Source organism: Coturnix japonica, chromosome 2, assembly GCF_054131305.1.
Source record: "Coturnix japonica strain WE chromosome 2, WE-NBRP24, whole genome shotgun sequence".
Lineage (NCBI taxonomy): Eukaryota > Metazoa > Chordata > Aves > Galliformes > Phasianidae > Coturnix > Coturnix japonica.
This window is the reverse complement of record NC_140664.1, coordinates 47,063,181-47,090,039: the sequence shown is the minus strand read 5'-3', so window position 1 is coordinate 47,090,039 and position 26,859 is coordinate 47,063,181. Positions and strand designations below refer to the sequence as shown.

At 36.8% G+C, this 26,859-nt stretch overlaps 1 protein-coding gene across 13 annotated transcripts in view; it reads left to right on the top strand.

Annotated features, from left to right (window-relative positions):
- The window catches only part of PIEZO2 (piezo type mechanosensitive ion channel component 2), a 273,894-nt gene that overhangs the window by 46,287 nt on the left and 200,748 nt on the right, over window positions 1-26,859 (top strand). For all 13 annotated transcript variants that reach the window (XR_014942627.1, XM_085537509.1, XM_032442626.2 and 10 more), the window contains exon 2: window positions 4,764-4,859. Coding sequence is in view for 12 of the 13 variants with exons in the window: in XM_085537509.1 (XP_085393635.1) it covers window positions 4,764-4,859 (96 nt within the window). In the remaining variant the exon portion in view is untranslated. The remainder of the gene's footprint in view (window positions 1-4,763; window positions 4,860-26,859) is intronic.

The window sequence follows — 26,859 nt, the reverse complement described above, 5'->3', positions numbered from 1 at the left end:
TGCCCTTGTCTCTGAGTTGAAACAGAGATGTGGGTCTTGCTTTCCTTTCGACCTGGACGGATGGAGATAAGAGTGACTGCTACTTTTTTTTTTTTTTTTTTTTTTTTTCCCCAAGAGGTTCATTTGTGTGCCTGTTTAATAATGGATCATTTTATCCAGCCAACAGTGAATAAGCTTGTCTTTTCACCACTTGATTATGTAGATATTGCATAGACAAAAGCACAAGCCATATACAGCCCCTTAGGCTTTGTAGTTTGGATATTTATAGGCTTTCTCCTCAAACCCACCCCTCTCTGAGCAGGGAAGGTGTCTGAGACTGTAACTAAATAATGAAGGACAATTTACTAATTTTTACTAATTTTTCTTTTACTAATATTTTGTGTAAGCTCACGTCTGTATTTTTTGTAGGTTGACAAGATCACTGTGTGCATGAACCCATATAAAAAGAAGTAAAATTCTGTTTTCATTTCTTCTCACATTTGTGGTTGATATTAAGATAGGGTATTAATAAAAAGCTTCAAAAATAGAAGTGTATTCAGCTCTAAATAGCAGTGAAACAACCTACTCAGGTCTTGACCTCCTATTTCCAATATCTAATAGTGTGTGTGTATATATATATATATGTATTTTCTTTAACTCATTTTCCTTTCAAAGTCCTTTATTTGGAGTTGTTTTTATTCTATAAATCTGAAATGTCTTTCTCTCTTTTAGAATTTTGAATTTTCTCTTTCTCGAACTTGTGCAAAATGTTGCCCAGAATATGTGAACTGAGCATTATTTCCAGTGAGAACTAAGTTTGTTTGTAACCATGGAGTGGATGAAGGCATGTGCATCCACTGTACAGGGTAATAGGTCTTTCCCTAAACTATAAACCAAAGGCTGTGTGGTCATCTCCTCAGGGCAGGTAGTTAGGCCCTGCCCTCCCCCCCAACTGAGGAGTGGGGTGACCAGGGGCATCAGGGAACTGCATGGGGACAGGTTGAGGCTGTGGCTTCACTGCAAAACCTCAGAGAATCTTGCCTGCTGGAGTAATTTTCTCTAAGTCATGACTCAGCATATAACAGCCCTGGACAGTGAAGAATAAGATGTTCTGGAGCTTTTTAGTGGACTGCCGCTATAAGGCAGTCTGGAGCCTAATATGGGAACTACTCGCCTTGATTAGGTTGCTTTTGATATCGATAAAATACTTGAGGTTAAAATAAATGTATATAGTTTCACATAAAAACGGTCCTAAAGTTTTGAATGTTCTAAAGACATGGAAACTTTCTGTATAATGTCTTCCTGGAGGACAAGTGAAGAGGCCTAATCATTATGTCACTGGGACAGCATCTGATTGATGATCCAGGGAGTCTTGTATTCATGTAAGAATTGATTATTCATTGCACACATCCAAGGATGGCCTTGTTTAGCATCTTGATTTGCAGGAGCTGTGTTTGATTTAGCAGTTATTTTACTGTTTGGTCCTTAGCTCCAGGACTGTGTCATCTTGGTATACACCTGTGTCTTGTTCACAATGTTGTATCTAAAAGAAATGATTGTCTAATTTAGCCCAATTCAGTCAACCAAATTAGGTTTTAGTTGTTTGCTTACAGACCTCCAAAGCCATAACTGACAGAATATTTGAAATTAATTTCCTTTTGTGAGGTGGTTCGATGTACAGCATGTGTTTATACTAATACTGAGTTAAAATTTCTGTCTTTATTTTTCAGAAATGCAAAAAATAGTTTTCATACTACTTCTGTGTTAGAGATATGGTTCACACTAAAATAGTTTGATCAAATGTTATCAGTGTTTCCTAGTGAGTGATGAATTGTGAGCTTTCTCTCTACCTTCTTTTGATTTTGAGTGCAAATCTACAGAGCAGGTAGTCTGGGACATTAAAAATTGTATTGCCTAAAAAAAGGAAAAAAAAAAAAAACAACCCTAATTTTGAAAGGTTAGGAACAACACTTAGGAATATATCCTTTTCACATACCTTTAGACCATGACTGTGCAACCACAGTGAAAGGCATGTTCCAGGTATTTTTGTTGTTTTAAATTAGGATAAAGCAACATACAATTAGGAATGCTGTCTTTTAGTGCAGAAATATTGGTTGTTTTTATTGACAATGCCAAGAAATGCACAAGAAACCCTTAAGATGTTAGTAATCTATGAATTCCCAGCTGTAATGTCTATTCTTCTTCAGCTGAAAAACAAAAACAAGTAAAAGGCTGGCAATGGAGTGGTTCTTCAACATAATAAATTCTGAGATACTTATCTAATAGAAATTATATGTTAATACTTCTGTTCTTCCTTAGGGACTTTTTAAATACACTAAACAGAAATATTTGCTATAGTGAATGTAGCATAATTGGAAACTTTTTGTATTACAATCAAGTTAACCCTCTTAGCTGATTTATTTTTACTGTACAAGGTTATCATTACATGCATTTCTCAAAAGATTATAAAAGTATTTTTTAAAAATATTCTTGAGGTGATTTATGTTCACTTTTACTCCTGGAAATAAGCAGAGTAGGCTTTAGAAATGGTTTTCTTTCTTTCTTTCTTTCTTTCTTTCTTTCTTTCTTTCTTTCTTTCTTTCTTTCTTTCTTTCTTTCTTTCTTTCTTTCTTTCTTTCTTTCTTTCTTTCTTTCTTTCTTTCTTTCTTTCTTTCTTTCTTTCTTTCTTTCTTTCTTTCTTTCTTTCTTTCTTTCTTTCTTTCTTTCTTTCTTTCTTTCTTTCTTTCTTTCTTTCTTTTTTTTTGATTTTTTTTTTGTTTTTATTTTTTGGTATGTATATACACGATTTCAAAATGTATATTACATACAGTGGGAAAGTTATGAATACATTTACAGATGTGGTGAAATATGAACTTCACTTGGCTGTGATTATTTTTTATCTCTTTGATCAAATGATTGAATAAAAGAAATGTAGGATACTCCAGCTATCTTTTATATTCTGATACAAATAATTTATGGAAATTCTATGAGTCTGTCTGATATTTTTCCCTATACATTTATTTTCTGACTACTATACCATAAAGATGAATTAAATTGTCATAGCTTTGTCTTAGATGCCATTGTGATTCTGTCTTTAAAGATATCTATTTATATACAGAGATATACTTATGGTGTTATTCTTTAAAACAAAAATATTTCAAATAATTGCTTGTGAATGGAGAATTTTGTATTACAGAGCACTCAGTTTTCCCCAAGGGAAAGCGCACTAAAGTTTAAAAAACATAACCCACCTTATTCTAAAAAGCTGAGTTTACCGAAGGTCTTCCTTGGTACTAACAAAATTATCAGTTTCAATTCAGGAAATATACACACCTTTATGAATATGTATGTATACAAAGGAGTATCTTCAAAATATTTTGATAACTTTGTAAGAAACTATATGAAGATAAGGGAAGGTTTTTATGGAAAAGTAATGGTTTTTAATAGGCCAGATTATATAGCTGCAGAGGAAAAAAAGCTTTGAGTACACAGTCTCCTCAGTTCTGGAAATAGAAAGCAGTAAATTTAAAGGTAAATATAGTTCAAGAATAATTCTTCTGAAATTAATTTTGCTAATCGATTAGACAGTTTTGAGAGGAGGTAACAAACCTAAAATGCTAAAATTGCAGTAACTTTGAGACAGAACTGACCAATGTAACCCAAATATCCAGAAATTTCTGTGCCATGTGGCTTGCTAGGAAATCGTTTGGGCAGTTGCTTTATCTGTTGATTGCATTTCATTGACCTCAGGTGTGGTGCTTACAGCTGCCTTGAAAAGGAGACCTTTGTGATCTGAAGCAGCTCTAATGTCTGCAGCTTAGAGGGGAAGAAAATTGGAGGGAGAAGCACTCATCTTTTCTTGTTAGTATCTTGTGACAAGATGTGTGGGAATAGATCAAAGCTGTGTTAGGGGAGGCTCATACTAGACATTAGGAATAATATCTTTATTGAGAGGCTAGTTAGAGACAAAAACAGGCTTCCTAGATAGGTGGTTGGAGGACTGCGCCTCTGCATGTTTAAGAGGCGTTTGGATAACACTCATAATAATATTGGACTCAAGGATCTTTGTAGGTCCTTTACAAATGATTCTGTTATACTTAAGAATCCATGTATTTGTCAAGTAAAGTCACAAAGCAGAACAGTAACTACACAACTGCAGTTTGTAAATCTTTTATCTTGCTATGTATATGTTTGATTATAGCTTTTTGCAGTGGCTCAGTAGCTTTTTAAAAAACTAATCTCTGGAGGAAAAAATACACTTGATGAATGGAGATCAAGAAACAAGCTATGGTAATAGGGAATGTACTGAACTTAAGTCACAGCCAAGTTATTTTTATTTGTTTGTTACTCTCAGAAATTTATCGCTGGTGGTACTAGACTGACTGAGAACACTGATCCTTTGCCTTAAGTGTTGGTATGTTCTTAAAGAGTACCCATGAATTCTGATTTATGCATCTCTCTATATTTTTATGGAAGATGGTTTTCTGAGTTTGCAGATGAGAAATATAAAACTTTGAGCTAGCAAATGACTTTGTCCATCATTCCATACAAAGTCTTTGTAGCTTGAGTCTTTAGTGCTAAGCTTAAAATGTTTATTAATATAAGAATACTTAAAAGAGAGTTTTAATTTCATCACTTCCTTTAAGCAGACCCTTTAAGACTTGTATATAAATTATATTAAAAGTGGTGAAAAGTTGCCATGATAAATAAGAAATTCAAATTGTGATTATTCTATACTTTTTAATTATATTATCTTGATTAAGCATTATGTTCTTTTTTCACAGCCTGTGCTTTCCGTTACAATGGACTCTCTTTTGTCTACCTCATCTACCTCCTGCTCATTCCTTTGTTTTCAGAACCCACAAAAATAACGATGCAAGGTAAGACGTTCCTTGATTAACTTTTAAGAATCTGTTGTGGACAGAGTGCCTGCAAAAGGCTTGGTTAGTAGTATATGAAGAAGTCTTGTTTTTTTTTTTCCTCTTTAAGTGAGCTAATTTGTAATACATGCTATAAACTCAGACACTTGTAGTTAAACTGTAACTTGGCTCAGGTGCTTTAGGTGCTGAAGGACTTTCAAGCCTGATGCTTGTGTTTTGTTTATTTTCCCTCCCAACAGGGTGCAGCTGGGTACTGAGAATTTCTTTTATAACACTGTTTCACCTGGAATAGTGAAATGGTCTAGGTGGAAAAATTAAGTCTCCAAAGGCATCTTACTGTGCCTAAAGGGCTGGATTTGTAGTTACAGTTAAGAATTGAATGTGATCTCCATCTTTTTACTCAGCTATGTTTTAAGCATTTATTTAAACACTGTTGTTACCCTGACTTTATTCAACATTCTTAGTAAAAAATAATAAATTATTTTTTGGTAGAGATGAAAAGTCGCATCCATGTATTACATACCTATTTGACTTTTACAATTGTAAATATGAAAGCAATTGTACAAACCTACTAAGACAGAAACTGTTTCTATCAAATATTACATTCTTGCTGTTCATAAGGCACTTTCTGTCTGCATAAAGAAGTGAGTTATTGAAAGAGCAGAGATGTGTATGTAACAGTATTGAAACTTAAGGATTTGCAGTCTGTTAGGGGAATTTACAGTGAGGATATATTTACATATTATTCCCCTAATAGCCTCTTGGATGAGATTGCAGATGACTGAATTTCAGTGTACTAATGTGACATACTCATTTCTGTTCATGCTTTCCTGATTCTACTTCAGACTGCAGTGAAAAATAATACTACATGGTGCTAAAATAAAATGGACTAATCTCTCATCTTTTAGATGCAAATAGTGTGAAGGATGATGTCCCTTAGAGAACAGTCTGGTTTCCTCGACACTACCAACAAAAAAGAAACACATGAAGAACTTCTGATGCTGACTTTGCCATAATTCTACTCACAAATTCAGTGTCATGGCTGTGGGAAATTTTTATAATTTTTAACCATTTTAATCATCAATGTTTCCAAAAGAAACAAATTGGAAAATCTAGACTTTAAGCATAGTATTATGAGTTTACGGGACCTCTGTGAAATTCTTACCCTTTTTCTTTTTTTCGTTAAAAAAAAAAAAAAAAAAAAAAAAAGGAAAAATAAACCACAGCTGTTGGGAGTCCGGACTTTTCTAGAGTGTAATAAACAGTCTTCCTTTTAAGCATTCATTTTTGTATCATGCACATGAATATAAACATTGATTTTGTTTCCCGAAGAAAAGAAATTTGAATTCTGTGAAAAGAGTTCTTGGGGAGTCTGTTCTGCTTTAGAGTGATGCTGTGCGTTGCCTCCCTTTTTACTGAGAAGCAAGGAGAAGTTTCAGAAATAACTAATGAACTATTAATTAATATGTGTTATAGGGGCAGTACCAATATTGATTTTCACAAGTGGAAATATAACTTTTATTGTACCAACTTTTACTACTGTTTCCATTAACCATTAGTGTAAATAGAAAGGAGTGAAAAATAAAGAGAACCACCTGTTTGTGTATAAGGTTTCTACTGGTGCAAATTTTACCCCAGCGGGTGGGGGAGGGGGGATGGGGGGGTGTGCATATAAATAAGACCACCTCCAGATTCTCACTGAGAGAAGCAAGGCAGTTAGATTTATGCTGTGCAGATCTATCCTAACTATGATGACTCACTGTATTTCATTTCTTTTAGCTAGGATGGATGTTGATCCTCTTTTTAAATATTTGAAAAACTTACCAAAATTATATCCTGCCACAGGCTTACTTTATTTAGATGAGTATCTCTATTGAATTAACCCATTTAGCATTCTTTTTGGTTTTACTTTTTAATTATTTCCTGTGGCTATAGTAGTATAAACTGACAGAGGTATCTGCAATGTAGTTTATACGGTCTTTACACCTGAACTAAAGGTAAAGAAGTGCAAATTATTTCATGAAGGTAACAGTATTCCTAGTTTTTATACATAAATGGGATATAAGTAATGGATAGATCTAAGTCAGATTTCCAAGAATTGATTACAGCTGCCCCTGGTACTGAGAGCTTACAGCATGATGTTATGATATGGAATACCAATAAAAACCATGGCAGGGATAAATCTGAATTAGACCAAATTTTGAGTCTTAGAGCATTTAAGTGTCTTGGCAGAATTATGAATAAATTGAGAACTAGGGCTCTTTTGAGATTTGGCTATTAGCTATGGAGTTCAAATATGTCATCCCTATTTGAAGGAGCCATCACTGTGAAGTGTTACTGTACAGGAGTGAAAGAGATCTGCTTAGCATCTGTATTTCATACCTTAATTCGTGGATTTCTGTCATGTCTTTCCATACTCTTTGACTTCCCCACATCATTTTACACCCCATTGCTATTGGTCAATCTAAAAAACTAACATATTGACTTTGGGCCAACACCTGTACCAACTGAGTAGGTGCAGCTGATGTTGACTGTGTAAGTATCCAGTATTACTTTCGGCCAGTAATAATAGAGCTAAAAATAAATAAAACAAGCATAAAAGGTAGGAAATCCCACTCTAGGTAAGGCTGTCAGTCATTTTTACAGCGCTGTGGGCTAAAGTTTCTCTTAAAAGTGCTGAAGGTGACAGATGAGAGGGAAGTGTCCACTGAGGAATTTGGGTGCAGCTTCCCGTGTAGTGTGCAGTTACTTTGTTGTTTTTGTGCGCTTTATTTTTGCTGCCTCTTCTCTACCACAAGAAGTGACTGACAGGACAAACAGAGACTTTTTTTTTATGCCAAGAGCAATTGTGTAGAGGCACACTAATCTCCTCCTTTTCAGAGTCAATTCAGTATGTCTGAATGTAACCATTTTGGGCCACTATTACCATTAACCTTTTCTAATTCTCTCTGTGTGTGAGAGAGAGTCTTTCTAGAAAATCTGTAAGGATTATTTTTCATGTCCAGAGGATGGGAAATAAAGGAAATCTATAACTATTTTAACTAAAACCAGCCAAACCAGCATTAAATCAAATAGTCTAAAGTTGAGTAAAACAAACTTCATTCAAAAACTAAAGAGCTCAAAACCACTGTGTGGCTATATATTATACTTGTATTTTTTATTATTATTATTACTTTTTTTTTTTTTTTAATTCCATTTCATTCACATGAATAATATTTTTGGTCTTTTCTTCTATTTCTGTTTTGCTTAACTCATTGTTTCTCTTGAAGCCTTGGTCGCCTTTGATCAAGTCTTTTGTAAAAGAATATCTTTCGAGTTTTCTGATCTTCCCTCCATGAATGTTTTTTCTTTCTTGTCTTCTCCTGGCTCACTCAACTCCCCAGTCACAATCTCTGACCAACTTTCCTACCCCTTGCTCTTCTCTCTTCTCACCTCATCACCTCACACCAAGCAGTTACTCATTTTATGCAACTTCTATCCGCTGCACTTAGGGTTTTCTCAATAGAGAAAAGACTATAGAACACAATTATAAACTCTGTAATCATTGTCTGAAGTGGATGATATCAACCTAGATTAATTTTTGTTTTGTAAGAAACCTAAACAGCTAGATACACTGGGGAAAAATCTATATTCTCTGAAACATTTCAGTTAATATTTACATCTTAATAACTTTTGTGTTTTTTTTTCTTTTCTTCCCCCCCCCCCCCTTTTTTTTTTTTTCCTTAAATGTTTAATATCTTTTAAAACTGTAATTACTAAGATAGAACTTTATTAATCCTTGTTTGTGGAGAAGAGCCTCAGCCTCCTGTTAGTATGTGATCAGTATATGAGCTTTAAGATAATACACTGCTTTACCCATTAAAAATACCATACATACTTCTTCAGTTAGATCTGAAACTCTGAGTTATTTGAGTTTTGGCTGATCGTACTGTTTTCTGAAGTGTTACTTAATTGTCCATAGATTTAGCTGAATATGGGAAATTGTATTCATGAACTTTTATGCGCAGCTGAAAATGTATTAGGTTAACTGCCTTGCTAAGCTCTGTCTATTACTTGTAATCCTTGATATCACTGATTACAAAGATGGTTAAACAGCAAAATGTATTACTCTCCATGAAACAAGTATAAGAAAATCTTCATTGCAAATAATGTTTTTGTTTCTAGAAGTACTTTAAAATTTGAGTAGACCAGTTTTTCAAGGGGTGCTGATCAGAACTGCTTTTTAGGCAACTGCTTATTTGATTGTATTGTAGAGCCATGTGACTTGGTTTTCTACTTAAATTATTTCTAAATCAGTCACTTTGTTTTGCAAATATGAAAGGGTTTCCAATCCATGCTGATCCATGGATTGGGTCAGCCTACATAGCCACTGAATAGTAGACTTCTTGTGACGGTGCTCTGAGATGACAATTTGCACATCCACTGAGTCCAAATATCTTGAATCAGATGTTCAGTTTTAAATCTTATCTACATTATATGGCGTTGAAAATAAATAAATAAGATGGGTAACTTAAGTGAACTTTGTCATGTGATACTCATGAAAGAGAAAATGTATTGTTACTGCCAAGTGTAAATGCTTGCACTTCATGGTTGCATGATTTGTTGTACAAAATTACACCTGCTTCAGAACAGACACCCAGTTCAGTTTTCAGGAATTTCTTAATGTTGCCTGCAAAAGAACTGCTGCCCAAAGTATATATGCAGAAAGCAATTGAACATAGCTTCAGAAAAAAAATTAGAAAACAATCCCAACTAACTACTAAACAAATGCCAAACTCCCAAAGCTAAAATGCTGATTTCCATCTTTATTTAGAAATTTTTAACAAAATTCACTTAGCTCCTTAGTCGTCTTAAAATCTCATCCTACTGATGGTAAATTTGATATTTAAAGCTATATGCAAGTATATTCACAAAGAATGAAATGCTTATGGAACGTAGCATCTTAATATTTTCAGTAACAGTCAGAATGGACCTGTCCTTAATGTCTGTTTCTGTTAAGTGGGGATGTTTGTAAACGTACATCTTTTTCTTCATTGAAAAAGTGAGAAAGAAATGTTTTGATCTTTTCTTTTTAAGCCAGTTCTAACAGTTTTTTATAGCATCATTATTAATAGGATTTGAATATTGTACTGTATGCATCAAAGAATGAATTTGTAGGTGGAGCTGTCAATGCTGATATCAGGAAGAAAAATGCTCCCATGGTTTCTGTTGACTGCTTTGAAATGAAATTCAGTTAACTGTACACCTGAAGGCTTGTCATGCCGTGATTTTGTTGTAAGTTAAAATATAGGAATTAGCTACACTAAGAAAGAAGAAAGATAGGTTTATTGTTTTACTTAGCCCTTAAGAACATATTTCAATAAATTCTTTATGTTTTTGGTTGGCTCCACTTGAGTTTTGACCCTGTTCCATTTGTGTTTACTGTTTCTATACTTTCAAGAATGCTATCATCCATATTTTACCACATAAGTGATTTATTCCTTTATTACAAAAATGATTTATTACCTGTTACCCTTAAGTGCTCAGTAGAAAGTACTCTGGGCAATAATAGAGATGCTGACTCTCTATTATGGCGGGCAGAAAGCTGTTTAAGATGTCCTTAGAATTACTGTGTGTCTTTGTAGAAGCCTGAAGAATTGGTATGGAGATTTATTTATAACTCAGAAAATGCTTTTCAGCAATTAAAAATGGGTTTCTACTGGATAGAGCGTGTGTTTTCCTATGGAGGCGTGCCAAGCTGCTACATAAACATCCTTTGGCTGAAAATAGTCCATCTCAGCTAGGTTTCTTCACTTCCAACATCATAAGTATTCTCTTGGGAGGGAACAATGGTGTGCATGATTTATAATCCATGGGCCAAATCCTGAAGTGCTTATACATGGACGTTCTAGAAATGAACAAGTGAAAATGAAGCAATACCTTTAAATTAAACAACTTCAAAAATCGTCTTGCATCTACTGAGCCAGAAAACTTCCCTGTACATGATAGTGTGCTCCATAACTATTTGCTATCAAAATGTTTTCTTAAGAAATGAGATAAAAATCTCTCTAATTAAGTGAAAGTATGCTCGTAAGAAGTATTGTGCTGGCAGCACTGGGGCCAGGACTCTTGCATGTCTTATGTTAATGATAAAAAATACTTGTGCCTTTATCGCTGCTTTGTAATGCTGTTCCCAAGTAGGCTATTCCTATCTGAGGGGGCTGATTCTTGTTCCTGGATTGCTTTACTTTGTCATTTCCACAAAAGAAAATGTAAACAAGGACTCTCATTAAGTGGTTGATTAGATCGTGTGTCCCACTTTCATTATCACTGTTCTTATGGGAGTGCTTGCAACGTTTTATTTTTATACAGCTTGTAAAAGTTAGTTTTCAAGTGTATTTTTCTTCTTCTTAGACCAAGTGCTAAAATAATAAAAACCTGATCAATTGCCTTCCTCATCAGGAAGTAATAAAAAAAACAAAACAAAACAAAAAAAACCAAAAAAACACAACACCTTTTCTTGTTTGTACATTTTGAAGCTGAAAGGATAAAAATGGAACCTAATCTAGAAACAGTATGGTAAATTATGAGAGCTCCTTCTAAGCTAACAGTTCTCTTGGCTAACACCACTAAAGCATAAGAAGAAATTTCTGCATGATTTAGAGGAAGACAAAGATAAAAAGTGTTCTTTAGACCTAGTTGTGGAAGCTGAGTGCTAACAAGAATGCTGTCCTGAATGGGCATGCTTCCTCAAATTTGGGAACCAATAGTGGCTCAATGAGAATGAGAAAGGATTTTAAATTCTGAATGACCATGCGGCATATTTTTAAACTTAATCGAATGAGGACATTTTAATAACAGATTTTTAAAAATCATATAAAAATAGCAACATTTTAGGATGTAGTATAGGTTTGAGTATGTATCATGGTATACTTTAGTCCTTTAACTGATCAGTCAGTCCACAGATTTTGATGGAAAGGAAATAATGCTCAGTATACCAGAGAAGCAAAACTTTGAGATTTTGTTATGTTTTCTGAACTCTGAAGAAATAATTTATATTCAGTGAAATGGTATGCACTTCTTTTAGCTTGTTGCGCATGCAAGTGCTTGCAGAATCTCACAGTTCTATGTGTCTTGGTTGTGACCAGAAGGGGTATGTGTATATTAGTTTGTTGACTTTATGTTATATACATTTTTGTGTGACTCAGAGAGGAGGAATGTGTCTATGTCTGGGGCCTGGGGCAGCCTGGTCTAGTATTAAATGTAGAGATTGGTGGCCCTGCCTGTGGCGGGGAGGAGGGGGGGGTGGTTTGGAGATTCATGATCATTGAGGTTCCTTCCAACCCAGGTCATTCTGTGATCTTTCTGTGATCTACATCTACTGTAGAGTCTTGGAATTACATTGCAAGAAGAATGACCTGGGTTGAAAAGGACCATAATGATCATCTAGTTTCAACCCCAAAGAAAAAGCTTATAGAAGGTTAATAAGATCTGGCTGGTTTTAGATAATGCTAATAACATAGCAAATGTGGAATTGTTATGGGATACTATGAATTGGAGATGAGTGATCCTAATAGCTGCGTGGCCAAATCTTTCCCTGTTGCAAACAGTTTCTCAAATAATTATTGACTTATGCAGAACCAGTGTTATTTTTAAATTTGGTTTTACAGGGACAGTAACATCAGAAAGAATTGGCCATCATCATTCTTACAATCCAAAGTTAACAAAAAAAAAAAAAAAAGCCTTTAAGTTTTCTTAACCTTAATTGCAAAATTAGTCTGGGGAAAGTAGATAGTGAAGATCTCAAGCATTTCAGTGCGGTGACATTTTGTAGTTAAAAATGCAGACACATTTTTGGAACTCCTATCTTAGGCGCAGATGTCTCTTACAGGTGAACTCCAGACCTAAATTTGTGACCAGTCACTCCAACAAATATAATTAAAAATAAACAGAGAATTTGCAAGCAGTGAGTAAAAGGGAGGGAAGGGTAATCTATAAGGAAATGCTTCTTAGAGATCAGGAAGTTTAAAGATGAAATGAGATTTGCCAGAAGTCAAGCGGACTTAAACCCTGCAAAAGAAATGGAAACAAAATGTAAAACTGTTCTTTACATATATATGAATATATATAATAATGAAAAAACTTGGCTGTTGATAAAGTAAGGATGGAATAGGAGTTAAACATTGTCTAGATGTGGTCAAAAGAAGAGTGTGCTTCATTTTTCAATAAGAAAGTAAATAAATAAAGAGAAAAAGGGCAAAAGTGCCTGCTGGGAAGAAGGCTGAAAAAAGGAGGGCTACTGAAAGTGAGACAGAAGTAAGAACCAGGGAGTTTCAATGCTTTTGAAAGTAAAAGAGTTAACTAGAAGATTCTTGAATATTTACCAGTTGTGCTTCCAATTGTTCTGAAAATATTTAGTACTGCACTGAGCTTGGCATCTTGAACTGTATCTAGAGAAATGCTTGTGTAGGTGGTAGATACATGATACCCTACTCAGCCTGAGAATGTGTCTGGCCATCATGGGGAAAGGATCAGGGCTGAAAACAGGAATACAGTGCTGGTCTTGGATGTAAGTGTCCTGGTCCTCTTGGGCACCTTATGAACCACCTGGCTTATCACCAGAATGTGCTTATCTTGATTTCCCTGCTTTCTTCATTCCTAACTGCAGGTCACTGTAAGAGGAGGTTTTAATGCCACAAGGAAAAGCAGGTGGAAGAAGAACATTCCTTCCTCCTCTTATTGCTGTTGTCTGAATTGTTGGCAAGTTGCCTGGAGTTGAAATCACAGGGACTGAGTCTGAAGCCTGCTCATTTAGAAGCACTCAAAATGCTTGGATTAAATTATTCATGATAATGCATTTTGTCACTACTGTTTATATTCCAGTGACAGTTACTGTGAGTTGGACTTGATAGTAAGATAAATAGATAGCATGCAGCGGGCTGCTCAGGGGGGGGGATGTGAGCATGTATGTGTGGAAATGAAAGCAGTAATAATGCTGATTCATTTGTCTTGACTTGCCAGCGGCACTGCCCGACTCTGTCATTAACCTAGGGGTTGTCTGTCTAATATTTATCACACTGGCATTCCAAAAGTCTTTTAAGCACCTGTGCAAACTCCACTGTTGATCAGGAGGACAGGTTTTTAGCATGCTTTCTTTTTAATGATGTGCACATGAAGGCTTACTGCAGTTTCAGATGTAGTTCATTGGCATTGTGATGAACTTTATTCTTCTATGATGGAAAAGAAAAATAAATTGGGGTCTTGCAGAAATTACCTCTTTTTCAATGCAAAAATGTTCAGCTGGTCAGCTGTTGCTCACTGCTTTGATTTCTGCTACTTCCATGGATCTGATTTATTGCATGTGTCTTAAAAAATAAAAAAAAGTTTTCTGGGAAATAAATAGTACCCTGACAAAGATATATTGTAGACAGCAGCTGTTTCACTGTAATGAGAACCCTAATTGAAAGGATTATTACAACAAAACATTTCCTGGTTGTTTGTGTTGGATGATGAGTCTGAGAAGGGCACAATATAGTAGCAAATCTTAAATGAAAATTGTATCTGTTTTGCTTTCCACTGGATCTTAAGTGTAACTAAGCTGGAAGATCAGTAAAGTCCCCTGGGACCAAATCTGCTGACCTTACTCAGGGAAAACACTCACTAGCAGTGGGAAATTTGCTTCTGTAAGCCGTGCAGGAAGTGCCCTGCAATATATTAAGAAACCAAGCAAGCCCATAAGAAACCCAATGAACGGCATTTAAAAGCATTCCCATTACTTACGGAGAGAAGGAAGCAGAAAATTAATATGCACATGCTCCATAATTAGCATTTTAACTCTGGTCTTAATGTGATTTAGGGGGAGCAGTTAACTCTTGAAAATGAAGCTGTTGATGCAGATGCAGAGCTAGGTGTGCAGTTTCTCATTACTCACATATTTCTGCTCTGCCTCTGGTTGAAGCAGAGAACTCTAAGATGAATCCAACCCAAGCAGATTTGTTAACATCCTGTTCTAATTCAGAGCAGAGACCTGAATCTGGTTCTCCTGTATCCCAAGAGCACTTGGCTAACAGCGCTTTTCTGCTATTCCTACTGTTTTCCTTCAAAACCCTCACCCTAAATATTTGATTATTCTCATACAATGGCACTGTTCCAGCTCCTGATGTCCTTCTAGCATCTGAGTGGCTGCTGCATTCATCTGAGAAAATGGGAGAATTTCAAGATGCTCAAGGCTTTCTCTTGCTGAGTTTTATGACATGTCCATGTAACAGGTTTGTGAATCACATAAAATCCTAGCAGCAGCTCCAGCAATCATGATCTCTTCCTCATCCTCTCTTCCCATTCCCTAGTAAGTCTGTAATATATGTCTGACTAATACAGGATCTGAAGCTCTTGTTTGAAAAATTTACAGAATGTTTTTTGTTAAGGCACTAAATACCAACTTGTGTATTCCTGTACTTTCTTTGAGAGTACATGTGTCTACAAGTCTCCTTTTATTTTATTTTTTTCCTCATGTTTTAGAATGTAACATGCATGATTCTGCTCTCTGATTGTTACTTTAAGGAAACATCAGTTTTACATTTTGTTGCTTTAATATTTATATAATATTTGAAATAATCACAATGAATTTTGCTATCTCTCCAAAATTCTCACTTTTTCAGACCATGTCAATGTAGTCTTTTTTCACCTAGTGTGGGCAGGAAAATAAATTTAGTCTCCGTTTATGAGAGCTCTCGGTGAATACAAGCTTTTGGCTAAACAAAAACAGAGAGGGAGGCAACGAGTCTTTCACCATAGCTATGCAGATCTCTTGTGAATTGTATTGTATGCAGATTTCTTTGAAAGTAATGCCTCCTATTTATTTCCACAGAAACTACAAAAGATACAGTGAGCACAATAATATTATTTGATAGAGAAGATTCTCAGCTATGAAAAATTATTTTTCAACGTGGTCACCATTAGCCAAATTGTGCAGATGAGTTGATCAAGATGCTCTTCACTTCATGGTGTAATTGCTGTGTGTGTCTATTAAGAGCATGGCTTGTCTTTCACATCAGTGTCACCACTGCAGGAATACATCCACCTACTCCATAAATGTTCAGCAAAGGTTGACAAATGCAAAGTGGTGCCATTTTTTTCCCACATGGAATTCATTGACACATCTTTGCTTTGTATCAGGTGCCACTGTGTCAGACTGCCCCTCTACTGCCATCTGACACACAGCAACAACATGTAACAGAAGGTTCAACCTCTACTGCCGTACCACCATCTGCCTCTGATGTTGTGTGCCAAGATCACAAAATAGGAAGCATTACTTTTGGAATAACCCTGTATTAACTTGCTCAGAACAACAAAATTAATGAGTAAAACTGATCAGATGAAGTCAGTTTGTGCACAACCTTTTCAGAACTGAAAAAAGAAAGAGTTCTTATTTTCTTATGTGTTTTTGTGCAGTTCTTGAAAAAAATCTGCAATGGAAAGCAGAAACAAGAATAACAGATTTCATTGTGTTAAGCTGATGGGGAAAGCTTGAAAAGCTGTAAAGAGGCGTTGGACATCATAGGATTTCATAGCCACAGTAGCATTCTCTGTTTTTGTGTTGGACCATTGTTAGGGCTGTTTTATTAATGGTTTATTTCTTGTTTGAAATTTCCTATAATGTGATATGACACTTGTGCAAGTATCCAAAGGCATTTACTCCTACTATTACTTCCCCCCCTTCCCCCCCCCCCCCCTTTTTTTTTTTTGACAGAGATATAAAAGAAGAAGCCAAAAATAATGGAGCAATTCAAGTCACACGCATAATGGTCACCTGTGTAAATGAAGTTGTAAAGTAAGCAGTAGCCGCAACACACAATCCTTCAATCTCAGCCATTCATTTAAAAAGCTCACTCCTTTAGAAAAACAATGATAGGGTCTGCGAGGAAACACAAGATTAATTTAACTTACCTTTTAAATCCTTCCTTTGTTCATTCATAAAATTTTGTGGCAAAACTGCTGAGGTCATTGCCTTCCCCAGCCTCACACAGGGCTCTCACAAATTCTGAGCCTGTTCTTTAATTGATCTTTCTGGGTGCACTGTGATTAAATTCTGGGAAATTGCTAAACTATGAGTCACATCATAAAAACCAATTAGCGGTTGGTTGACAGTTTGTCTCTCAGGCGAAGCCTCCAAGTTTCTGCTAATACCACATCAACGTATAGGTTATTGCTGGCAGACAGCTTGAGTTTATTCTGTAGAAGAATGTTGTGCAAAGTCACAAAGTTTATGTTGGATATTGCTGACGCTAAAATAGTTTTGTCTGAATGGTGTGCACTGTCCCTGCTGGCTGGTCCTTATGCATACTGAAGTGCTGGGATGAGTGAGGAAAATCAGCTTTAAAAAAAATTATATATGTATATATCTCACTGAGTAATTTGTTATTGTTGCTTGTTTGGGTTTGGTGCAGACTTCAGCAGCTTTGGGGTGTGATGGGAAGCTTGGTGCAGGAGCTGCTTCTTGCAAGGTGGCACTGTGGTGTCTTCTCCACAGCTGCTGTATGTGGGATCTCAGCATTCCCTCCTCTCTGGAGGATGAAGGACAGGAAATCAACTGAAGTGCCCCTCTGGGGTCGCTGTGTTCTGGCACTCAGCAAGGGGAACTCCAGGCCAGGAAAAGAGGACACTTTTCCTGGAACGAGCTGTGTACTGCTGTGACCTTTAGGATAATGATGATCTGATTCATTGCATTTCAACGTATTTGAATGTTTACATGGTGTTAATTGAATTCTCTCCTGTTTTAAAGTATGAATCTCTCATGAGTGAAACTGACTTGAAGAGCTTACGATATGAAACACTTCTAAAAGTGAAGAGAGAGAAAAGAAATGTGGCAATGATCATTCTGGGGTAGTGCTGAGACTTCCACTTTTCCTCCCAGAAAGTAGTTGTTATACAACTATACATTACTAAAAGCATATTCTTGAGCACAGTACTTTTGCTTGCAAAATTGACAGCATAAAATGGACAAGTTGAATTTGAGGATTCTGTTTTCAATATGATAGGTTTATGCATGATTATATGTAAAAACCATAAGAATATAACCTGTAAATTAAAAATTCATCAATTCTTTATTTTTACAGTAAAATTGAAGAATGCTCAGTTACTAGACAATGCTATAAACTCCAGCATGTTCTGTCTGTCTTGGTCCATTAACATCACTTCTGCAAGCCCAATTTGCAAACATGATAAAGAGATGTAAACGTACGGCTGAGCGCACTCAGTGCTTTCAACTACAGAAACTGATAATGTAGAACAAAATCTCTTTTAAGAGTGTTTTGGGTTTGAACAGCTATGCTAAATATTATTTTTCACATTAGCCATGAGAAAATTATGTGATGATCTTTGCATTTCGTTTAGAATTTTTGTGTTCTGTTTAGAGTTAGCGGTCTGCTTCAGTGTAATCACAGAGCAAGTGATAAACAGAAGTCTTCAGTAAGGAGTTTAGTCCATAATGAAAGCATTTGCTTTTAAGTAGAACTAAGTGTTCATTAACTTTTTTTCCCCCTCAATCAGATGCAGATACTGGCATCTAGGAAAAAAACAAGCAAAAAAACCAATTGCGTGTAAATACTGACAAGCAGAAAGATCACTCATTCAGTTTCCTGAGATCTTGCTATAGTCTTTTACAGTCTTAAATTTTGCAAGGAGAAATATCGTATGTAGTATGCCATCAGACTGACTGAGCAGCACTGAAGTGTGAGGATATATTTAGGAATTAGATGGTTGGCTTGGCTCCTGGTCCCATGCAGAATGCACTCTGGGTCACTCTGCTAAACTCTCTGCTGCTGCTGCAACTTCTGCTGCTTCTCTCTGAAATTTGGCTTCATTGTCCTCATGCTGTGCTGTGCTCTGTAGAATGGGTTCTCACTGAGGTACAGTGAGGCTGCAGTTTGCCTCTCATTTGCCACAGAGACCTCATACCACAAAGCTAGGAGAGCAGGTAGCCCTCAGTCAGTTGTCTCAACAGTAAATTCCTAGTGTCCACCCTACATGCAATTGATTTGTACTTGTTGAAATGCTCTCATCACAATTATATCATCTTTAGCTCCTCATCTTAAGTTGGCCTTAATAGTGTTTTGTTTTGCCGTGGCTCTTTTAGATGCTTTTACTGAAAAAGCTGTTATATATACTAGAGCACTCTGTAGTGTGTAGTACAGCCATCATAACCACCATGACAATTATGCTTGCCCACAGTGCTGTGGTTTTCATTCAGTGGCTTAGGTTGGAAGGGATCTCAGAGCCCACCCAGCCCCACCCTGTGCCATGGCTGCCCCCCAGCAGCTCAGCTGCCCAGGGCCCCATCCAGCCTGGCCTTGAGTGCCTCCAAGGATGGGGCACCACAGCTTCTATAGGCAGCTGTGCCAACCCCTCACTGCCCTCTGGGTAAAGAATTTCTTCCTAACATATAACCTAAATCTCCCCTTTTTTATTTTAAAGCCAGCCCTCCATATCCTATCATTCTGTGTAAGAAGTCTGTTCTATCCTGTTTGTAAGCTCTCTTTAAGTCCTGGAACACCACAGTGGGGTCTACCCAGAGCCTTCTCCAGACTGAACAAACCCAAATCCCTCAGCCTTCCTTCCTTTCTCTGGGTTTCTCCTGTATGTTTTAGACTGAAAATAATAATAATAATAATAATAATAATAATAATAATAATAATAATAATAATAATAATAATAATAATAATAATAATAATAATAATATAGTATTATCAGACATTATTATTTCTAAAAGTTACTGCAAAAGTGTGCAAGTGTATATATTCTCCTCCACAGTTTATCTGCTAGAAGTTGATGTTATGGTAAAACTCACAACTCAGCAGGGATTCTTTTTTTGCTTGGATGACTTGAACTGCATGTTTATAGCTGATGTGTTTGTGCTTTAGGTTGTTTGCATGAAGAACACCTGTGGGAAATGCACAAGACCTCTTTCTGCTGCACCTGCATGTTTGCAGAACATCAGTAGTACCTTAGTATACCTGGAAGTGGTCTTCACATAGATATGTAGACATTTTCTTCTGACTTTTCTTTCAAATGCCCCTTGTATAAATACAGAAAACAATGGATGTATTATAACATATGATACCTCTGTAGACAACAATAAAGTTTTGTATTACTGTAGGAAAAGAACAGCTCCCCAATAAATAAGATGCTAGTTCTTGTACAAAGATTGCTCTTGCTGCTCAGCAGCCAAACAGGTGAGCATGGCAAGAGAAGGAAGGATTCTGATTTTAGATGGTAGTTCTGAAGCAATGCCACTGGGACTGTTTCAGTGTTCATTGTGACTTTGCTGAACTATCAGCCTTCGTAAAAGGAAGATTGCATAGGTCTGATGCTTTCTACCAAGATAACTACAATTATCATGTCTGTTGTGTTGTTTTTTTCCCCCCAGTAAATTGATTTCTGAGAATAATTCATGGTTTTTTTCCTTCCATATTCTTCAAGGTGGGTTTTCCCTGAAGTATTCCCACCCTGAAAAGTATTCGACTTAAAATCACATGTAGCCACAAGAAAAGAGGATACAAAGAGTATGTTAAATTTCTCTTGCAGTATCTGTTTTTGTTCCTTTGCTTTTGTGGATCTGTGTTTTTTACAGTGGCTCTTCTAATTGGAGGTTTGTTTTGGTGAGTTTGTCTCTTATTCTAGGTAAAAAATATAACAGAATGAAGCTGAAGTCCTGTGCAAATACTCTGAAACCAGTAGCAAAAGTTAGGGTTGCTTTGCAGTACACTGATATTTAGAGTATGTGTTTTTGCTGGTCATGGACCAAGCCTCACATATTTGTCTTGGTTCACTAGATGCTCCTGTTAAAAAAAAATAAAATAAAAACTAGTCTCAGTAGGAGATTCAGATTTGTTTTTAATATTAACAGCTTCTCTGCTTAGAAAAAAAGATACAATTTGCCTCTGTTTGCAAGGTAAACTTGAAGGAAGTGCTGAATAAAACAACAAATTCCCTCAGAGCCTCCTTCACAGCAACATTCATTGCAAAACTATTTCTTGTGACGTGAATTAGGCAAGTAACTCAAAGCAGGCTGATCTTGGTCATGAAGCCTGGTTGCTAAAGCAGTGCTGTCTAGAAAGAGCAACACTTCTCAGCAGGTCACATCTGCTGCTTTATGGCCCACTTGTCCATGCAGGCTTTTTTGAGATTTTAATGCTGCCGTGGTAGAGTAGGATCAAAGTAGCAAGAAAATGGTCTTCAGACATCTTGCAACCCCCTCCACCCTGCTAGCAACTCAACTCCATGTGCCACAGGCACAGCTTCAGCAGTTTTGCCATGGTTTTTGATGCCTCTGGTGCCACAGTAATTAGTACTGCTGTAATAACTGCCATGTCATTTAATGATAATTCATGGCACCCTGCTCCACAGGCTTCTGTGTGGCACATGGCAGGTGACAAGCATACAGGGACCTTTTGCAGGCATTTGGTGGTCTGTGGCAGCAGGGCTATAAAAGCATCATGGGAACATTTAATTATGGGTATTTGGTATCTTTGTCTTCTGTGGTGTACAGTTTGGGACTCAGTCTGGTTTTGGTAAATCATGCTTATTTTGACAGTTGGGTTCATACAAATAAAGTAGTATAAACACTGAAGTTCACCTCCATGAGGCAGATACTTGTTGTGGACTGCTTCTAGCAAGCAAGTGCAAACATGTTGTCAATAACTGTATCATAGTAACTCTTTGTTTCACAGATAAGCATAGGAGGTAGAGCTGCCAACATTCTCTGACATAAACACAAGCCTGGGATTTTGCTCAAACACTCATGTTTGTAAGCAGTAAGCCAGAGAGGTCTTTTTCAACCTTAAAGGTTCTATGATGAGAAATTTTCTTCTATGCATTCCTTACTCCATTCATACTAGAGAGTATACAATAATCTGCACCGTACAGCATTTTAAAATTACATGTAATTTCATGTGCTCTTCCTTGATAAATTGTTGCATGATGAGAATGAACATTACCTTTTTGATACAACCTAGAATTTATTCATGCTCATAGCCTTGAAGTGTGAACATAAAAGACTGACTGCTTTGGAGGGCTTGTGCGTTGGTTTCCACAGAAGAAATCAGCCTGGCATTTTAAAGCTCAGTTCTGTAACTACAGGAATGTTATATATGTATATATATTCAGCCTTTTTCTTACTGCAGGTATAAATCTGCTTTACTAGCTGTTTTTCCTGACCTCAAAGAACAGTCAGAAAGAAGCTGAAGGGATTCCGAAGAAGTGTGATAGAGAAGGTTTGATGCACTTTTTTTCCAAGTTTAGTGAAAGCATTGCCTGAGCCTCCAATTAAGTACAGAATCAAGCATATGATAAGTATCAAGTTGAAGCAGAAATGCCTGAAAAAGATGTGCTTAACTATAGCAGAAAGGGGGAATTTTTGGAAAGGCATTATGGTCCAAACAGTTATGATGATTTATGCTTGCAGATGATCTGACCCTGTACCACGCAGTAAGATCTCCTACATTCTTTACTTTGTTTTTTCTGTGAAACGTTTTGTTGCTGGTGATATTTCTTTGTCATTTAATTTCCTAAGAAATTCTGTGAACTCTGGCTTGGGTCTAGATCAAGAAAACAGAGACTGCTGTAATTTCTCTCCAGACTCATAGAAAGGGAAAGAAACTTGCAGTTTGTAGGGAAAGCAGTAGGCTTAGCCAGTCTGCTGCTGACATTAATGCCACATTTGTTTTGTCCATGAGTCAGTAGTAGTTGGTGTGGTAAAGCCTTTCTAAAATCAGAAACAAGGGCTACAAAACTGTGCTTACTCCTGAATAAAGTCTGCGTTGTATCCTCTTTAATGACACAGACTCCAGTTCGGTGACGCAAGTAATTTGTAAAAGGGCACCTAAGTCTTAGAAGTCATGGGGTTTGGGTGCCAAGACATGATTCTCTGTATTTCTTTAATACCTCAGAATTTGATATCATGGTTAGAGCTGTTTCACCTGTGTACATTCATATGGAGCTGTAGGTAGGGAACTTGGTGTTTGGGGCAACAATCTGTTTTCTCTCCCTTAATTCTCCATTTCTGTACCATGTTCAATAATGCAGAAGCAAGGATAGACCATTATCTCTATTCATACATCAGAAATTCACCTTTGCTTGTGCATTAGGGAGACTGCTACTAAGACTGTGAAGGGCAGTGATGCTGACTTATCACTGAAGCAACTTTACAGGAATCCCTGACACAGTGTTCATCCTCTGCCTCTATCATTTCTATTGTTTGAAGCACAGTGGCTTTTAGTCAGGATATTCAGAACTGATTTGCCAGATAACTTTTGCTCAGTGGCTTATTCACATCATGAATCAGTTTCTTTACTTGAATATTCCATGTGCTAGTTATTGATATCTCTTAAATAAAACCCTTGGGGGTAGCTTGTAAGTATATCATTAGGAATTCTATAACCTTCAAAATGAGCAGATTTTTATACTAAAAAACCTGAAAAAAAAAAAAAAGTATTAATCATAGCTATTAATTCTTGAGGACAGAAAATATATGACTTTACAAGAGACCACTGGGTCCACTCTCTCTTCCTAACTAATTATGTCTTTAAGTATTTTGAATTCCATGACTAATATCCACTTATCCTATATGTTGATCAACAGTGGCTCTCCTTCTGTTATATCAAGATAACTCATTTGTCAGGTGAGTTCTATCTTATTGCTGATCTGAATAGATTTATTTTGGTGGTGAATATCACTGAAGTTGAATCAAATAAAAATATTTTGCAGAAGTTAGCACTTCTCAATAAATTTCACAGTATATATTTTACAGCTGTTTGGCAATTGGTTGCGTGTTTGACATAAGCCAAATTTATCGCCACTAACCAAACTGTATTCCGCTACCCTAAATAACCTGAAACCACAAACATTTTGTTCCTGGTTCTTGGTGATTGTGGAGTGTGTTTTACAAATGGATTTAGGGCCTTTACCTTGGCCTGCACTGTGCTCAAAAGTAAGGTCATTTTGCCATGTCCACCTTCTTCATCTATTGGGGTTGGAGGAAGTGAGGGTAGAGTCACTTAGGTGCAAACAGGTGGGCTCTCTAAAGTTATTTGTTGTTGTTCTCATTGAAAAAATAATTGAAAAAGAAAAAAAGGAAAAATAAGCAGTGGGAGGAAAAAAATCAGCTTGCTGGAAGGCTTGCAGAGTGGCACAATGGAGGAGACATAGGCTGAGGCTGCGTGTGCTTGGACTGTAAGCCATATGGACAGATAATTCCCATTTTCCAAATCTGCCTGTGAAAAATGTTTTTTGTGAAGAGCTGTTAATTAACATGGATCTCTCTCTTATAGGTCTATATTACTTTTATCTGTTTTGTCTGTGGAAAAATCTGTTAACTGGGGGCAGTTTGATGTTCCAGTGTTTTATTCTGTGATCCATGTTCTGACTTACTGAGAAAGGTGTCACAGCTCAAGAAGATGCTTCTGGATTAAGGACCCTGTAGTATAGCTGGGGGCTTGGTGTGCAAACACCACCCTTTGCCATACAGCAGTAGATTATCCCTGATTGAATGAATAAAGTGGAGCATGCAAATGATTCTCTGGTGATTTAAAGATAAGATTTGTTAGGCCTGATGTTCAATGAATATTTCCATGTCTGTTGAATGAGACAAATAATGTACTACTCTTTGGAGTCCATTTGCATGGCACTATCAATTTCACTGAACTGAAAAAAGTGATTATCAGCTTTCTTAACTAATTCAGTGTTTAGTAAATAACGACTTACATACAAGCAGGCATCTCTTCTGTGGAGTATTCTCAGTCTTACCCTGATCAGAATAGCCTTTGTAGAAAATTTGATATTTTATGATAAAAATCAATACACTGAGAACTTGTCAGGTTTTTGTTACCCTACCATTTAGAAAAGCTGTAGTGCTTTTTACCAAGAAATGGAGATATTGACATTTAGGGTGAAAGCAGTGGGATTTTGACTTTCCAGTGAAAAAAGTCCCAAAGAAAGCAGACACCATCCATGAAAAGTTTTCGTCTTTATGTGCAGGATTTTCTAGAGATACTTCAGGCAGCACTGCTGCTCTAGCGGATCTCTGGGTGGGTGGATCCATATTAGCCTTATATCATGTGAAGACTGGTGTATGTTTTTGCTATGTATTTTTAGTTCTTGTCCATCTGCTTGACAGAGGAAAGCTTACACACTTGAAATCAGAACTGATGTGATTTATGAGACAATCAGGAGAGAAAAGCAGTGTAAGCATGTGTACTTCATTAGGATCAATATCTGTAAGAGCTAAAATATGTCCTCCATCAAGCTGGACTCTGTGAGAAGGAGAGTTTCATGGTATAGCCCTCCAACCTGGCTGCCAGTCGTCTGGCCTGGAAAATGTATTACAGCTTACTGCAGCTTGTTCTTTCTTTCCTGTCTTTGCATGCTGTGTTTTCTATCTCAGGGCAATCCATGGAGAGCCATAAGGATGGCAGCTGCCTTGAACCATAGTCACAGCTGTTGGAGCATGAGAGGGTGAAGGGCTGCTAGAAGGCTTTATCTGTCTCTACAGTACATTTACTGTGGATAGAATTGTGTGAATGAATAAATAATAATAGGGGATCAGCTCTGTTCCTCCTCACAGGATCCTCAAGGTATGGAAGATGAATTACGTAGTGCAGCAATAGAATTGGAGGTGCGATGCTTGCATAGATAGATATGTGTAGCTGGTCTCCTGGAGCTTGAATCTGTCTCCTTTGAGCTAGTTGCTGAGTGGTAGGTTATGGCTAGCCAGCACATACAGCATAAATGTACCTCCAGGGTACATTCAGTCTGGTGAGAGAAATGATCATAATCCAGTAATTTAGGTTAACTTACATGTACTGATAAGTGTATGAGTAAAGGCTAGCACTGGAATGTGCTATTCATAATACTTAAATTGAGCTGTCTTTCTTCTTCTGTGTAATTAATCCCGTGAGTCTCGCTTGAAGAAAAAAAGATGAAAAATGATGACTTAGGCCATGGTGCCCTGTGCTTTTGGAGGGCAGCTGTCCTCTGGCATATGGTCCATGTCTAAATCTACCTGGTGGTTGTTGATGGCTTTAGGGGAGAGGTCTATTTTGTAAACTCTTCCCAATACTGTAATTGTTTTTCATATAAATCATCTGTGCCCTCATTTGCCTTGCTAATCAGTGGTGATATACTTTCAGAAATACACAGAAGGGTCTCATTTGTCTCACGCTCCTTCTACAGAATTTAAACACTGGCAGAGCTAGAAAATACAGTCATTAATCAGTTGTTTTATAAATGGCATTGCTTGAATATGTCTGCATTTGTCACTTGTGAAAACTGGTATGGAGGGAGGGAGATCCTGAGGAGTCAACATGTCTCCTTTAATGTTTTTTTTGTTTTGTTTTGTTTTGTTATTTTTGTAGTGGTATCATGGCTCTTTCAGAACTGGGCTGCTCTGGTCATAGCTCCCTGCATTTCTCTGGGACAGTGGGTGTGAAAACTCTTTCTTAGGCTACAGTGGGTGTTGCAATCTAGCATGAAAAGCAGACTGAAGAAATATGTCTGATTTAACTATGTGTGTGGAATGGTAAGAATGAGTGCTTATTTACATATACACAAACATGCATAAACCTGGCTTGTAATTGTGGGAATGCTCAGTGCACCCTAATGTTGCTAGGACAGAAACAGATACGGTAACCATAACAGAAAAGAACCGCTTTCTGGCTTAATTTTGAGAAGGGGGGGTGGGAGGGGTTGTTACTCCAAGTCCTGATCTGGTGATTTGAACATATGCATTGTGTAAAGTCAAGCTGTGTGCAGTACATATTGCTGGCACCTTCAGGCATTTCATATGCATGTGGTGCAGTGTTACAGGTTCTGGCCTATTTTTCAGAGCCAAATTCTATATACTCAGCTGGCAGTGAACAAAAAAATGTGATTTGGCTGAATGGATTTTGGCATAGGCATTCTGAAACCCCAGAATTTCAACTCTTGGAGTTGTCACAAATAATGCTTAATTAAACTGGCAGCTTAGACT